The 15,982-nt window shown below is 56.7% G+C and overlaps 1 protein-coding gene across 1 annotated transcript in view; it reads right to left on the reverse strand.

The window, feature by feature from the left end:
- Positions 1 to 15,982, reverse strand: part of B3GNTL1 (UDP-GlcNAc:betaGal beta-1,3-N-acetylglucosaminyltransferase-like 1) — a 31,057-nt gene that overhangs the window by 3,819 nt on the left and 11,256 nt on the right. Inside the window, exons 5-10 of the mRNA XM_015559939.1 lie at positions 15,402 to 15,467; positions 11,393 to 11,488; positions 5,854 to 5,949; positions 3,911 to 4,035; positions 3,286 to 3,478; positions 1,176 to 1,247 (exon numbers count right to left, since the gene is read on the reverse strand). Of these exons, the coding sequence (XP_015415425.1) occupies positions 1,176 to 1,247; positions 3,286 to 3,478; positions 3,911 to 4,035; positions 5,854 to 5,949; positions 11,393 to 11,488; positions 15,402 to 15,467 (648 nt within the window). The remainder of the gene's footprint in view (positions 1 to 1,175; positions 1,248 to 3,285; positions 3,479 to 3,910; positions 4,036 to 5,853; positions 5,950 to 11,392; positions 11,489 to 15,401; positions 15,468 to 15,982) is intronic.

A 15,982-nucleotide genomic window follows, 5' to 3' on the forward strand; every position in this document is an offset into this window, starting at 1 on the left:
TGGCCCTGTGGAGCGAGGCTGTGACCCTTCCAGCCCCACCCAGCCTGCCAGGTCCCTCGGTTCACGTCCCCTCAGTACCTATGCCCTGGTCTTCGTCACCTGGGGCAGTGGCTTGGTGGGCATTACAGGGGGTTACAGAGTGCTGACGCCCTAATCCTGGCACTTAGCACCTCATTTCAGAAAGAAAAACACAAGCTACACACACTCCAAGCCAATTACACACCACGCAAGCCTGGCCACACAACACGCAGCTTTGCCAGCATCCAAGAAAATGAAAGAAGCCCGGCTGGTGTGGTTCAGTGGTTGTCGGCCTATGGATCTTCGATTCCCAGTCAGGGCACATGCCCAGGTTGTGGGCTCGAGCCCCAGTGATGGGCATGAAGGAGGCGGCTGATCAATGATTCTCTCTCACCACTGACGTTTCTATCCCTTCCTCTCTGAAATCAATAAAAAAATTTTTAAAAAATTGAAAGAAGTTTCTAAGGACAAAAGAACAGTGGATCGCATGCAAGTGAGTTCTAGCGAATGAATGGTGTCCTGAGCAAGAAGTCCCTTTTAACACTTTTCCTCTTTCAAGTCAGCTCAGTGTCGAAAGGCACCGAGTGGGGCCTCGGTTCCCGCGCGCCTGGGTTGGGCAGAAACAGGAGGTGCCCTGGGGCCCTGCCAGTGGGGGTCACCCTGGCTCTTGTCTTTCCCACCACGGGCGAGGTGAGAAGGGGCTGCAGACACGGGGCCTCCCCACTTCTGGGACTTGAATTGCTTCTTTCTAACCAGCCCATTTTCTTCCATTTGAGGTACATACTGAATGAGATGCCCACAGTTTTGTGGACGTTTACAAGGCTATGAAATGGCCCAGACCAGGTCTCTGAGCAGATCAGTACTGCCAACCAGACACGGCTCAGAGCCTCGGGGATTGGGGTGGCATGGGCCCACACAGGACCGCACCAGCCCTGGGGCTGGTGGGAAGGCTGCCCTGAGGGAGGGACAGAGCCAAACGGCTCAGAGGAATGTGGGCATTAAACGACCTCCGTGTCTCTGGCATCATCTCAGGGTCTCTGTCTGAAAGTACCACACGGGGTGAGCTGACAAGACTGAGAAACCGCCACGGACACATGTGCGTGGGCACTTCCAGAGCTGTTTTCACACTCGAGCCTGCTGGAGACCAGTGTCCTCACCCGAAGGCAGGGCAGCACAGGGGCCAGTGCACTCGTTTCCCCAAACCCACAGATGAGCACTTCCAGAACTTTCTGGGGAGGAGGGGCGGTGTCACGGGTAGCCTGCACTGGGCACAGCAGGCCCAGAGTTGGAACAGGAGGCAGAGACGCCGAAGGGACAAGAGCTCAACTCCAGTTAAGCAACATGCAATTTTCAGAAAGAATGAGCAGAATGCTACCGTTTAGATAACATTTCAAAGAGGTTAAGGGTATTGTATAGAGAGAAATTACACACCGTGAACGTGTGAGGAAGTGGAGGGAGTGGCATGGTGGCCGCTGGGCAGGAGGCAGAGCCTGGGGAAGTGCCAGGGGTCAGGGTGGGCCAGGGTTTATTACACTTTCCTTCCTGCCTTTTGGTGTCTGAAGTATTTCAGTGACAAACGTTAAATGATGTAAGTGCTCACCATTCTTAATTTAATATACAAAGGACCAAGAGCTGGCACCCACTCAGAAGAGGGCTTTTGGGGAGAGAGTCTGAAGGAATCCAGTTGTTGACAAACCTCAGGGCATAATTAAGCCCATTACGCTGGGAGGTTTCCCACTCACAGTGCAAAGACTTTAATCCATACAGAAACTAACATGAGATCACTTCTTTCGTGTTGTGGGTGGCAAAGCCTCGTGCTGCAAAATGGGGGGCGGGGGGGTGTCCCAAAATAAAAGACAAGTATGGCATGCAAACAGGACGAGGACACAGCACTGCTGCCTGGTCCCTCCCCAATACCCGGGCAGCAGCCACATCGCAGGCCGGAGAGCACTGTGGTCACTGCCAGATGTTTTTAAATTTTAAAGTATAACTTACAAAGTGAAGTGCATGGATCTTAGGTGGTATCCTTTCTGTCTGAAATCTTTGATAGAACATATCTATCAGTAAACCCATTGAGCTTGGCTTTTCCTTATGGAAAGTTTCAAAATTACAAGTCTAAGTTTTAATTTTTACTTATACTTTAAATATCTCAGATCTATAGTGGTCTCCTTCATTCCAAATATATTGGTAACCTATATTTTCTTTTAAAAATCAACCTTGCAAGAGATATGTCAATTTTATTGATTTTATTTTGAACAGTTGTTGGTTTTGCTGATTTTTTTTTTGGTATTGACAGTCCCTTTTTTTTTTTTTTTTTTAAGTGTTTTTCTTTTTTTTAAAATTGATTTTTAGGGAGAGGAAGGAAGAAACATCTATGAGAGAGAAACAGTGTGCCCCGACTGGGACTCGAACCACCACCCTTTGGTGTAGGGACAATGCAGCAACCAACTGAGCCACATGGGCCAGGGCTGTGCATGTCAATTTCGCCTTCTTCCACTGTTCATTTCTATTTTTCTGTTGACTTTGAGTTTATTTTGCTATTACTTTAGTAACTTTTAAAGGTGGAGACTCAAATAATTGCTTAGTATCTTCTAAGTTTTAAAAGTCATAAAATTTTTCTAAAAACTCTACTTTAGCTATATTCTACATTTTAATTTTCATCAAATTGAAAATTTTGTGATTTCCTTTGTGATTTTTTTCCCTTGGTTGCTCAATTTCCAAGTATTTTGGCTTTTCAAAATGGTTTAATAATTTCTCATTTAATTCCGTGTGGACATGAAACAGATCCTGTATGATCTCGATTTGAAATTTACTCAGCTTTGTTTATTGATCCACAGTATTGCCTGTCTTGCACGTCAGCGGAATGTACACTCTGCGGCTTGGTATCGTGCTCCCTCCATAACTGGCAGGTGGGTCAAGCCGGTTGCTAGAGCTGCTCAAGTCTTTGGCATCCACACAGACGCCCCATTTCTATCCGAGACTGAGGCAGAGTCTCAGAAACTCCAGCTCTCACTGTGGGTGTGCTGCTCCCTTGAATTCGGGGAGGTTCTGCTGAGTCAGGTTCATGACAAGAAACCCAATGACGCTTCCCTGAAGCTACAGTGTGACATGCAGGCACCACCAGGACGGGGATCAGGGCCTGTCCAGCTGTACGCTCTCACGGGGAGCAGCACCTCCAGTCAATGTGGACGTCGCTGCTGGGACCCACAGACAACACGCAAAGTTGGCATCGCACCCACGTGACCATGACGCGGCGCCGTGACCTCAGTGTAAGTGGACAGCACACCTCCCAGGACAGAGGGTCCCACACCTTCCAGGGAAAGGACAGTCGGCTCGGCTTCCAGAAACGCGAGTGCGGGTCCCTGCCTCACGCTCTTGGTGTGCAGAGGGGCCCCGACTGACCGGTCTGGAGTCCCCAAAAGTGAGCAGCAGCACGATGGTGAGGAACCGAGGGCCACACCTAGTAACACGCACACATACGTGACACAGACGGAACACACAGTCCGACCTAAAGACACTCTTCCTTTCTCCAACCCACCTGGCTCGCACCCCCGTGCCCGTCCCAGCAGCCGGCCTCCCTCGCACACGGCACAGAGGCTCAGGCGGCCTTGGAGCTGGGGGACGTGGACTGTGCCTGATGGGTGAGAAGGGAGGCAGGGAGGGGGCTGGCTTCCCTGTGATGCCAGGTAGGGGTGTGGCTCCACTGCCACTGAAGCCTTCTCTCGGTCGGGGTGAAGGAAGAGGGTGCCTAGCCCCCTGCAGCCACGTCAGAGTGTGCAGGGCCCACCTCGTACGCGTGAATTCCGTCTCAGTTCACCTCACACTGGACCCTGGGCCTCAGCCAGCCCCCGGAGTCCACAGCACCCACCCGCCCCGGCCGGGGACCACGTACTCAAGCACGGAGTGCGTGGCCGCGCTGGGGTGGTAGCGGTAGAGGAGCAGGCTCTGGTCCACCCGTCTGACGCCGCCGCCCTTCCTGAGGTGGTTGTAGAAGAGCAGCAGGTCCTCGGGCACGCCCTGTGGGGAGGAGGGTGCTCACCACCAGCACAGCAGGTCCAGTGCTCCCCCAGGCATCTGTCCTCAGGCCAGAGGCGGGGAGGCTGCCAGCCACTCGGCCCCCCTGGATCCCTGATGCCACCGCCTGCTGACCACACGCCCAGCTGCCCCACCCAGCAGGTGGCATCACTGGGCGAGAGTGATCGCACGAAGCTCTTTAAGACAAGAAGGAGCTAGAGGGGAGGAGCGTGGCGGACTGGCCAGGGGGGCAGACACCTGCCTCCCCCTGCCACACGCCTCCCAGCCGACCCTACAACTCTTGTTGCTGGTCCATTGAGATACAACCTCCCAGGGGCAGGCCCTGGGCTCTGACAGGTCCTGCAGGGTTCCCACGGTCTCCTGTCTTGTGAGACAGGTCCACTTCCCGGTCTGGACAAGATAAGGAAGGGGCACCCCTCCACCCGCTTGCCGGACTCAGACCAGAGCCAGGTGTGGGGCCTGCGGCCATCTCTGAGCTGACAGGGATGCGGGTTGGCTCCCTTCGTCTCTAAGTCCCAACGTGGAAACAGGTCGTCCACCGGGACCAGAGCTCAGCAGCCTCTCGGGCTGGTGCCTGTGGGGCGTGTGGCAGCGCATGAGCTCCTCCCGCCCGCGTGAATTTGGGAGAAACGGCAGCACGGACAGTGCCCGATGCCCTAGAACCGTGATTGGTTCGCCTCCAGGACAGAGACAGGGGCCGGGTGATCCGCGTGCCATCAGGCGTGGTGGGGCCGTGGGCAGGAGCAGCACAGCGGGCCGATCCTGGGGCCGGGGCGTGGCAGGGGGCTGGCTACATCCCAGGCAGCACTGCTGGGCAGCCCCTGGGGCTCTGGCCTTTAAACCTGAGAACAGCCCTGATCCTGCAGAGCATGTCTGTGGCCGTGAGGGACTGCCCAGCTGGAAGGCGGGTCGGGGGTCAGGGGTGAGGCTCCTGTGGGCAACAGGCACGGGGGGTGGGGGGAGTGCTGGGGGGAGGCAGAGGGATGCTGGGTGGGACCAGGGAGGGGGCAGTCCACGTGGCCCCCATCAGTCAGTGAACTGTTGGCCCAGAGCCAGAAGGACTGTGGCCAAGGTCCGAGGGCGGATGGTGGAGTCTGGCCTGAGTCCCCGTCCCTGCTTCTGCTCTGGGGTCTTCAGACCCCAGGAACCCTGTTCCCAGAACTCCCGCCACCCCCTACACCCAGGCCCCCCGGGGGCCGGGCATCAAAGGTCAGAACAGGGAAGGCCTGATGGGCCGTGGCACACCTGGTCCACCCCCTCCAACCTGGAGAGAGGAAGTCATGTCCTCAAAGCCCATTTCCCAGGTTAAGGGGAAACACACTGATTAACCCCGAGGTTTACTTTGTAATGGGGTGCAGGAGCCTTCACCCTAAGATGGGCTGGGGAGGAACAGTGCGCAGGCCAGCAGCAGAGGCCGGAACCCAGTGGGTGTAGCTCTGCCCAGCGTGGCTGCCTCCCACAGGGCTGCCTCCTCCCACTGTCACCCACCACCCACATCAACAGGATGAGGTAACCGGGGCCTGGGCCAGGGCAGGTGTGACGCCCGCAGCCTCACACAGAAATCCCTTGCTTGTGGCAAAACAAACACGGTGCCGGGCCCCAGCTGCCGCCGGAGCTCAGCAGAGCAGCGAAGTGCCGGGGACCGTCTCAGAGGTGCTTCCCTCACCCCCTGATCCCTGGACTAGGTCGTGGCGCCTATAAGCGTTAGGGTGGGGTGGGGGGACGGGGGTCCCCAGTCTGGGGAATGACAGCACCAACCCCAATCCCAGAGGAGGACTCCACAGGGGGACCCACACTTACCTGCCCGCCCTCGTCAAACGGGCCCACGTGAGAAAACCATGCTCGCGAGCAGAACCAGGTGGGCATGACCACAGTTGGGCCATTGGAGGTGAAGACCTAGAACAGTTAACACTGGACGCTCGTCACAGCGCCTGCACCTCACCCCCGAGTGTCTTTCAGGGGTGACAGGCTGCTCTGCGCATCCTTCCTCTGCAGGTGCAGGCTCGTGGGACTCTGTCCAGCCCCCAGCGCAGGGCGGAGGGCAGGCGCTGGGACATGGGTAGTGGGACCCAGCCCGCCCCAGGTTCTGTTCCCGGCGGATGCTCAGTGTTTGTGAAGGAGCCTCCCCCTGGGTTTGATCGATGGCATCGCTTGTCTGAATATCACAGGGAACAGAACTAAAATAGCATAAAAGGATCGAGATGATAACTAGGAGTTTAGATGAAATGGACAAATTCCTGTCGAAGGGACTCAAGAGGAAACAGAAAACCTACGTAAGTCTGTACAAATAAGAGCCTGGACAGATGTGCCTACGTTGGGGTCCTGCCTGGGCTGCTGGCCGAGTCCTCCTCGCCGTCTCCCCAGAGCACACATTTGCCAGGGAAGAGGCAGAGGACTCGGGGCCGAGCTCAGGTCCCCGCACACGCTCAGTGGCCTTGATTCGGAGGTGTTCCCGGCTCCGTGCTTTCATCTGCAAATCCATCTCCGCAGCTTCTCGTTGTGGGAGGGAAGGGACGCACGGGGGGAGCGGGGGAGTTTTCCTGAAGGTGCAACACAGTGGGATGAAAGCGACTGCAGGTCTCCCACATCCACGGCCGCCACAGACAGTCTGAGATCACACTTAATCGCCCAGAGCACAGCACCTATCATTGCTCAGGGCTGCTTCTTCCCAGACGTTTCTGACCGCGTCTCACTCTCTCGGTCTCATCGACCCCCCACCCCCAATACTGCCTGAACAAGCCAGAACAGTTTCCAAAGCGTTTCGTAATGTTTCCCTCCATCAAAAAGAACACAGAGAGAGGACTTCTGTGCCAGGGCATTTCTCGGCCTCCTGCCTCCCCCTAAGCTTCCCGGTGGGCATGCCAGGGCCCAGGGGCTGTCTCTGCTCCCCACTCAACCCTTTCCATGGACGGGCACCCGCGTCCAGGCCCAGTACACACCCAGCACCACGTGACACAAGCTCGTCTCCACACCCGACACTATCTGAAGGGTGATGGGAACGAAGGAATAAAAATGGAACAAAAAAGCAATAAAGCACACTTGGAGGCGATTTCTTTAAGCCCAGAGGACACGTTGGCCTGACCCGGTCGTTTCTTTCAAGCTTTTCTGTGTTCTTGCGTTTCAGGCGGCTCACTGCTTGCCCAGCCTCCTGCCTCCCAGCAGGCGTTACGTCCAGCTCCCCCCTCGCATGCTCAGGTGCAGCCGAGCCCCTGGAGGAGCCAGCTCTGCCGCAGCCGGGCCTGAGCAGCCTCAACGAGCAACAAGTCCGGACCAGGAACCTCCCCGCGTACCTCAGGAGTCCTGCGGCCACAGCCCGACCAGACTTCTGGCTCTTCGCTGCTGTTTTCCTCACCCAAAGGCATTTTCCCATTCATTTCTAGAGAGTGGACACCAATAGCCCGGCTGGGCACCAATAAAACTTTATGTACAAAACAGGCAGCAGAACAACCTGCCAACCAGGGGTCTACCTGGTGAGGGGTGGGCCCTGGCTTCAATTTAAATGAAAACTGACTACTGAGCCTGGAACAGACCAGCGCCCCCCCTCTTGTCTCCCTTACTGCTGGGGCCTGTGAGTAAATGAGGTGCAGAAATAGCCCCCAGATCTCAGGATTCGTGGAACCCACATGAAGTAGGACCAAGAGGCATAAATGCTCTTATGCTGATTTTTTTCACTCCGTCATGTTCAGGTAAATAATAGGTAACTGAACCTGTTGCTCAGATGATGACTCAGGGAGACCCGAGCTCCACGCGGGCCCAGCAGAGGGCACTCTGGGCCGCGAGGAGGAGTGGGAGGAGTGGCCTGTTGGACATTCAGTGTCAAAACCAGGCCCCAGGCCAAACACAGACAGGCCAGCAGCTCCCCTTCCTGGGTCAGCCCCTGCGGCTCCCCCCCCCCGGCGGTGGACACCTGCCACCAAAGCCACGCCCTTCCCTCCAGTGAGACTGTTGGGACTTTCTAATCGTTTTCGATTTTCGCCTTCTCTTCACTCTCAAGCTGTCACTCCCTGTTTGTGTCACCAAATGAAAAATCAGATAATCCAGTTTCTTAGAACTTTGTCAACAGGGGCTCCCATGTGAGGCCTCGTGGGCCCAGGCGCTGTTCTGGGAACCCGGGAGTTTGGGGCTCTCCCTGGTTTTATGCCAACAGCAGGTGCACTTCGCAAAAGCGAATTGTATGTAGTTCTCAATCCTTAAAAGTCTATCCCAAGATGTTTCAGGTGCAGAACAAACGGGAACGAGCCCCCTATGCCACCGGCAAACCTGCCGTGGCCCTTGAGGAAGGCGCAGAAGGACGCGTGGACGCAGCAGACAAAGGGGACCGCTTTCAGGAAGAGGAAGGACGGACTACGGGCTGCACATGAGCTCGGTGTTTATTCACGAAGGAGAAGCCTGGAGTCAGAGAGTACGAGCGGTTAGAGAAATTCACAGCCTCATTAACTATGTCTCTGCAGGAAGTGACAGCATTCTCACAGAGAAAGCACAAAGTTTACATGACTCATTTCCAGATTTCTGTGGCTTATTATCCTTATTTCTAAATCCTAATTTGTTGGAAGACTATCTTTAGATAGATAACAAGTTTTCCAGGATTCTGACATTTAACACCCACATAGCAACAAGAATAAACTTTGATGTGAAATCCAAAACCTATGGCTTCTGGATTTAATAAAGGCACGGCCATGAACAGTCAGCTCCCCTTCCAGTGGTGTTGGGGGAGGCTGGTGAGCGCTCCACTGCACCAGGTGGAACGTCGCTCATTCCTACTGGACCTGCCCCACAGACACCACTTTATGACACTCCCGTTGACAGAGAACGTGAAGAAAACGACACAGCTGCACCATGTCAGAGCACAGTCAGGTCTTAAATTTAATAAATGCTGATTGGTTAGAGTTACGTAAAAACCACTGAGCTTCAAAGACAAACTTTTTAGAAAAAGACACATGGAGATCAAAGAAGAGTGAAATGTCCTGGTTTTACACAAACCAGCGGGTTCCAACCATTGTGCTACGGACACTGCCAGAACCATGGGACTGACTGCGGATGTCACCCATGCACGCTGAAAGGTGCCATAGAGCAGTCGGCCCGAGGCTCTGGGTGCTGGGCTTAAACCCTTGCATTTTAAGGAAGTAAAGCAGGGCCACAGAGATCACCCAGCTGATGGAAGGCCTGGGGCCTCCGGGGCAGCCACTGGCCCATGGCACCCGCTCCATTCTGATCAGAAACGCCCGATAGGATCGAGACATCAGTGCCCTCTCAGCAGGCCCCCTGCTGACTGACCTGCAGTGTGGCCTCAGCCCTCAACCTCAGGGCCAGGATGTCAGAGAGACCTTCCGGGGGCCCCTGTCTCCCATCATCACTGCTGCTGACCCCACAAGGTGAGCTGACCTCTCGCCTCCACCCTGCTGGCACCGTGCCCAAACAAGAGCATCCTCTCAAACTCTCCTTCTCTCCTGGGTCCTCCTCGGCAGCTGATCACCACGGCCAGCACATCGCCTGGCAGTCTGGGACCAGGTGACGGGTACCGATGGGGTGAAACACCGTGCCCAGAGCCCTCGGATAGCCCCAGGCGGAGTCTGAGCCCAGCCTGGTCCACGTGGGCTGAGAGGTTTCATGGTGGAGCTGCCCTGCCGTTGGCAAGGACGTGCCACCAGGTTGAGGAGCATGAGGGTGTCCGTGCTGTGGCCTGGAGCCCACGTGACAGCCCTAACCACCAAGGGGACTGTACGTACGAGGCGACTGTAAGGTAGGGCCCTAACCCAAGGTGTTCTCCTAAGAAGAGGAAAGATGCTGGGAGTGAGCACAGAGGGGATAGTGTAGACCAGTGATGGCCAACCTATGACACGCCTGTCAGAGGTGACACGCGAACTCATTTTTTTGGTTGATTTTTCTTTGTTAAATGGCATTTAAATATATAAAATAAATATCAAAAATATAAATCTTTGTTTTAGTATGGTTGCAAATATCAAAAAATTTCTGTAGGTGACACGGCACCAGAGTTAAGTTAGGACTTTTCAAAATGCTGACACACCAAGCTCAAAAGGTTCGCCATCACTGGTGTAGACTATGAACATGGAAGGACCCACTTGGTGGCGTTTGCCTGATTAAATCGTGGTTTTCTGTAACTAACGGTTGAGAAATGACTTCGTTAAGAAATACTGCCTTCGATTTATCTTGAGAAACTTCAGACGTTAAGCTCCCTGACCTGCTAAAGAAAACACCGTGACGAGCGTTACATGTAACTGTTTCTGTGATGCAGGACGGGGAAGGCTTCCTGCACGCCCTCAGCCCAGACCGTGTATTTCTGGCTGAGACGGTGCTGCTGCATTTAAACTACACCCTCTGTGCTTAGTTACAGCTTTGCCTGAGTCTCATTCCACCAGAAAATCACACAGGTCAGGAGTCCAACTCAGCAGCTTCATCGCTGGGGACCTGCCCGCCCGCCCGCCCGGCAGCACCGAGTGCCCGGGGACCACTGACCGGCAGCTCTGGCCAGGCCTCCTGTGCTCCCTTGTTCAGAAAAACAGGAAAAGAACCCATGAGTGCATGTCCTCAGGGTGCGTGCACAATGGGCCTGTCCTGGAGTCGTGAGCCCCACAGCCCCTCCTGGCAAAGCAAGGGCCGGGGTGCCGGCGCTGTCACCAGGGCACACTCTGCATCATCGTGACGCGGGGAGCGGCACGTCAGAGCCACGATCACCAGCAACGCTAACCTCAGGAGAAAATGATCAGACAAACCATCCCTTACACCAAGTTCCAAAATTCAGTTTAGTAAAAAGCATTTTTTACATGGCAGGGCCCCGGGAATCGCTGTGTGAGCTCCATGCCAGCACCGGCCCCCACCACACGGGCCGGGTACCTTTCCAGGCTTCTGGAGCCACGTCCTGGGGGGGGTGGGGGGGTGGGGGGGTTTGCCCCTCTCCCGCCAGCTGTCCCCAGCAGCCCCACACCCCTCACAGGTGGTTTCCATTTTGATTTCAACCCAGGCCTCTTGGCAGCTCAGAACCAGACCTGACCCCCTGCAGGGCAGCCCCGCCCAGATGCTGTACCTCAGCTTCCAGCCCCAGCCCCGGCAGTGTGTCCATCTGACACCACCCTCCACCTGCCCAAAGCTCGGCCCTGCCCAGGCACACCCCTGCGCTCCATCCAGTCCCCCTCTGGGCTGCTCTGCCCCACTCCCAGGCTCCTGCCCTCTGGCTCCTCTGAAAGGCTCCCCCTTCCCCAGTGAGCGCTGGCACACCCTGGGCGTGGGCAAACAGGGCTCAAGGATGAACCAGGCCCGGCTGCCAGCATAAGCGGCGTCTCCCCGGGGAGTGTGGCCGGCGCCCAGTCTGGGCGACAAGTACCTGCGTGAGCAGCTGCCCAGGCGCCAGCTGGTTGATCCAGCGCGTGTAGCGCTCCGTGGAGTTGGGTGGCTCTCTCCTCACTCGGCAGCCTATGATCTGTGAGCGGAAGAGAGTCTCTGTGAGCTCCTGGTGCACACACCTGTGTGTCTACCTCTCACCTGGCACCAGTGGGCACCTCTGGGCCGGGTTAGGGAGAGCTTCTGGGAACAAGGGAGGAGGAGGGGCTCTGCTGCTCCGCCCACAGCCCTGTACCCCCGAGGTGGCCTGTGTCCTCTCGGGTGACGGCACACAGGGGCCGCACACCAAGGATTTCACCCTCCTCGGGACTCTGATGCTCCAGGGCAGAGGCCGTGTGCTCGCTACAGGGCCTGCGCTGGCTCGTCTGTAGCCGGTGGTGGTGCGGTCCTTGCCTCTGCTCCACACGGTGCTGCAAAGACAGAGGTGCCCAGCATCCCCTCGACGCGGGGCCCCTGGCAGGATGGTCACGAGCTTATTGCTTGTACTGAGCTCCCTGGGAACTCACTGACCTCGGAGACATCCTCCTACCAAGGGTCCATCTTTCCCAAAAGCCGTCAACATGGGCTGGGAGTGCTCCAGGATGCTGCCCTCCTTGGCAAGGTGCCCCTGCACCCCAGCTCCGGCCCCATAGCTGATCTCTGCTCGGAAAGGTTCAGTACGTGCTGGACAAACGCCACAGTGGGGCTGCCTAGTGACGCCCACACATTCTGCAGAGGCTATGCAGCTGCACCATTTGTGGAAGCCACCACAGGGCCTTGCCTTCACAACGAAGTGGCTTTCTTGTAACCTGCGCTCAGAAAACAGTGGCCAAGGGCAAGCATACACTTGGCATTCACTTCATTCTTTCCGAACTAAATATATGATACACTCGACAAAACCACCAATCAGCAACCGCAAATTAAGGTTTTGTAGGTCATGATTAAAAAGAAGCCCAACCCCACAGTAACGAGCTCTCTAAAGCTGCTTTGTTCTGATGCAGCCAGGCCGTGAGGACATCCCGGTCTCCACTGAAAACCTGCACGGCAGGAGCTGGCCCCACGGAGCAGCCCCCGCCGCCAGCCGGGAGCACTGGCAGGAGGCGGAGTTCCTCCTGAGCATGAACCCGAGTAGATGGGAGCAAGAAGAGCTCAGCCTGGAACTTGGTAAAAGCGCAGACCCAGGCAGTTTACGTTAGGAGCACTAGGAACAGACGCAGTCTGCCTTTTTCCAACTTCCTTGCGTAACCCCAGGCATCATGGTCCATCTGAGTCTTGCCTGCAGGACTGCAAAGTCATTTCATTACGGAGCTGATCGTGTTTGATAGTTTTCAGTACGAAAATGAAAAAGGTGGACAGCAACGTATCTGAAAGCAGCTCGCTCTTGAGAGCGCCCACACTGGTGCCAGGGGCGTAGCAGCTTCCACATGGGCCACATTTCAACGCTAGGAACTGCTGGGTGGCCGTCACTCAGAAGGAGACATGGCGTCCCCCATGAGGATGGCTCAGCCAACTGCTCAAACACAGCGTCGTCCTCGCGGGGCAGGGCCGTGCCTATGACTGTCGCAGGGTCACACGATTAGCATGGACAGGCAGAAGCAGTGAGCTTGGCCGTCAGTGCAGCTTAAACTCGGAAAAGCTGGGCTGCTCCTCCGGAGTCGTGCCACCTAATTCCGTCACACCTGTCAGACCAGAAACGTCTGCAAACCTGCACCTGCACTGCCCTGTGGACGACCTGTGAGCAGAAGTCCATTCAGGGCTTTTTCCCCACTCCTCTTCCTCTTCCCAGCAAACGAGTGAGACCACAGGCGTGTGCCTCTACTCTCTCCTTCCCTGTCACGGGGAATCCCGCCAACATTGCTGGAGGCCAGTCCTCTGACCCCACGGAGGAATCCAGTGATGCCTGATGACCAGGGCCTGAGGGTTGCAGGTCCAGCCCACTGTCCAGAGCTGGACGATGTTCCCATGTGGCTCCTAGGAGAAGCAGTAACTGTCCCAACGCTGTGTCCAAGCATTTCCGACTTCTTTCCCAGCCAGGAAGTGGTGAGACATGACATCTTCAGTGACTGTGGACGTCCACAAGCCTCCGTGGAGGCGGAGCCCACCTCTGCACCGAGCACGCTCCCCTGCCCTGCGCTCAGACTCCTCGCCTTGTGACCGTCTCAGGATCTGGTGGGAGCCACAGAGCCCTGAGCCCCACCGGGCGCCGGCAGCTCCTGCGAAGGTTCCCCCTGCCCCCTCGGCTTCCACACCCTGGAGCTGTCCTCCCAGCTCGGTCTCCCACCCTCGCGCTCTGGCTCCACGTGTAGCCTCTGCTCTGTCCCAGTCCGGCTTGTGTGCACCCAGGAGGCTGCTGCCGACAGTTCTTCACACCCTGTCTGGGTGCTGCTGGGAAGGGTTTGGCAGACGTGACTGGAGTCCATGGTGAGGAAGACTCTAGGTGAGGAAGGTTGTCTCAGGTGGCATGCCAGCCGACTCCATCAGGTGGATGTCCCACGCACGAGGAAGCTGTGGCCACATAAGATTCCAGGGGCTGACCCCTGCAGCAACGACACCATGCCGGGCACTGGATGGGCTAGACGCTGCCGTGGGGACGCCTGACCCCCAAGCTGGGGCACACAACTAACATCCAAGCATTGACTAGATACAAGTGTTTTATTTGAGACACAAAACAAATGGAGACAGGATCCCTGCGCCCTGTAAACCCCTGTCCAACAGGTGGGCCCGGGCAGTGTAGGTGCACACGGGCGGGCACAGCGCGGGGCAGGGACACCACAGGGGATACGGAGTGACTGCATCCTGCAGGCGGAGTCCAGGACTCCAGGCAGAGGGGCTGGCAGGGCCACGCAGGGGGGAGCATGACAGCGGTGACCCCGAGCTGTGAAGAAACAAGCATGCGTCCCCACAGAGTCCGAGGGCAGAGCAGCAGGTGAGGCCAGGGCATTGGGCACCACCCTCACTGACGGCTTTGGTGACCTGCTACACTGGGGCTTTGAGACCTGTTCCTTCCAGGCCGGGGGGTGGGGGTGGGGGAGCGCGTGTCAGCACCGGGGTCGGATGCCCTCCACAGTGGGAGGACCAGCACACTCACCGAGGAGCAGGAGAGGGAGTGTCTGAGGACTGACGGGGCCTCGGCCGCCGCCCCGCGCGGGGCTCCTATAGGGAGACGAGCCACACGCCGCTGAGTAGGGGCCCCCCCGAGTGCCGGGAAGATGGTCCTAGAGGGGCCTGGCTCTGGGGCCGACAGGGAAGCTGCTCTAAGAGAACACAACTGAGTCACCGATGGGAGAGGGACGGTTAGGCCTGTGGTGACACAGGAAGCTCTCAGCCTGTGCGCTCGTGTCCACGGGGCACAGCTTCAAAGATGCTGATTCAAACAAAACAGAACAAAAATCCAGAGGCCCTCTGTACCCACCAGAAGGCAGCAAGTGCCACCCCAAAGAGGAGGCATGTCCTCCCTCACAGGAAAACACCTGCAGGCCTCACAGGTGCCCTGGGAGGGCAGTCCCACCGTACCCCGCCTTCCACCCAGGAGGACGCTGAGCTGAAAGGCTGTGAGCTCAGTGAGCACAGCTGACCCGACTCTGGGGGTTTTGCTCAGGGCCGTGATTCTGCATGTGTCTCAGGAGAGCCCCCAAGGCGAGAGCCTGCACCTGTGTCTGGTGGGGCCTCCCTCCTACAGGCAACATGACCCCTTCACATACACCTCTGAATGTGCCAGACAAAACATACGCAGGTAACATGAGTTATTTTTCAAATTGTGCCCAGTTTTAATAATTACTGTCACTATCTTCCCATTTCCCCCAAGACAACACCACGGTATCATAAACACTGCCTGTGAGAATTTGCATGTTAGATATTTGTGTGTGAACTTCTTATGGTTTTAGCCAAATGAAGTGTTATCAGTAATAAGCAGGTCTCTTCTTAACAAGAAAAATAAATAAATAAAAGAAAAAAGCCGTGATGACAATCTTATCAGAGGCAGCGAAAACACAGAACCAGACGCCAGCACTTACGCTTGTTGGGTGCCGGACGGCGGCTTCGAGCTGCAGCCTCACCCTCTGCGGCATCATCACATCGTCCTGCAGGGAGGAGCCCACGGTAACTCACGGGAAGCCAGACACGACAGGGAAGAGGCAGGTAGCCCCCAGCAAAGCGGGCAACAGACCCGACAAGCAGTTCAGACCCTGCCCAGTGGACCAGACCCTGTGGGTCGGCGCTGACCCAGCCGCAGCCTGCCGCTCTCGCACGCTGCACAGGCAGCAGGCGGCCCGGCCTGGCGGGCAGTGTGGCGGGCAGCTGGGGAGGGATGACTGCAGAGGGACACTGCGTCGAGGGACAGGCTCACAGTGCGGTAGGGGAGTGAGCAGTGAAAACACAGCGTCAAGCTTTCCACCCTGGCCTAGCACCTCTCTGTCCAGGGCGTCCTGTGCTCCTCCAGCTTTTAGAAGGGAACTTAGTTTCAGAAAGACTCCCTGAAAAGACATCATATAGTTCAGAACCCCCTACATTCTCCTTTCCCCAGACAGCCCCGGGCCACCCAGGAGAGGCCAGATGGAGCCACTGGACTCTTGGGGGGGAGTGGGGGTGGTAACCA

Source organism: Myotis davidii, unplaced genomic scaffold (genome assembly GCF_000327345.1).
Source record: "Myotis davidii unplaced genomic scaffold, ASM32734v1 scaffold211, whole genome shotgun sequence".
Classification (NCBI taxonomy): domain Eukaryota; kingdom Metazoa; phylum Chordata; class Mammalia; order Chiroptera; family Vespertilionidae; genus Myotis; species Myotis davidii.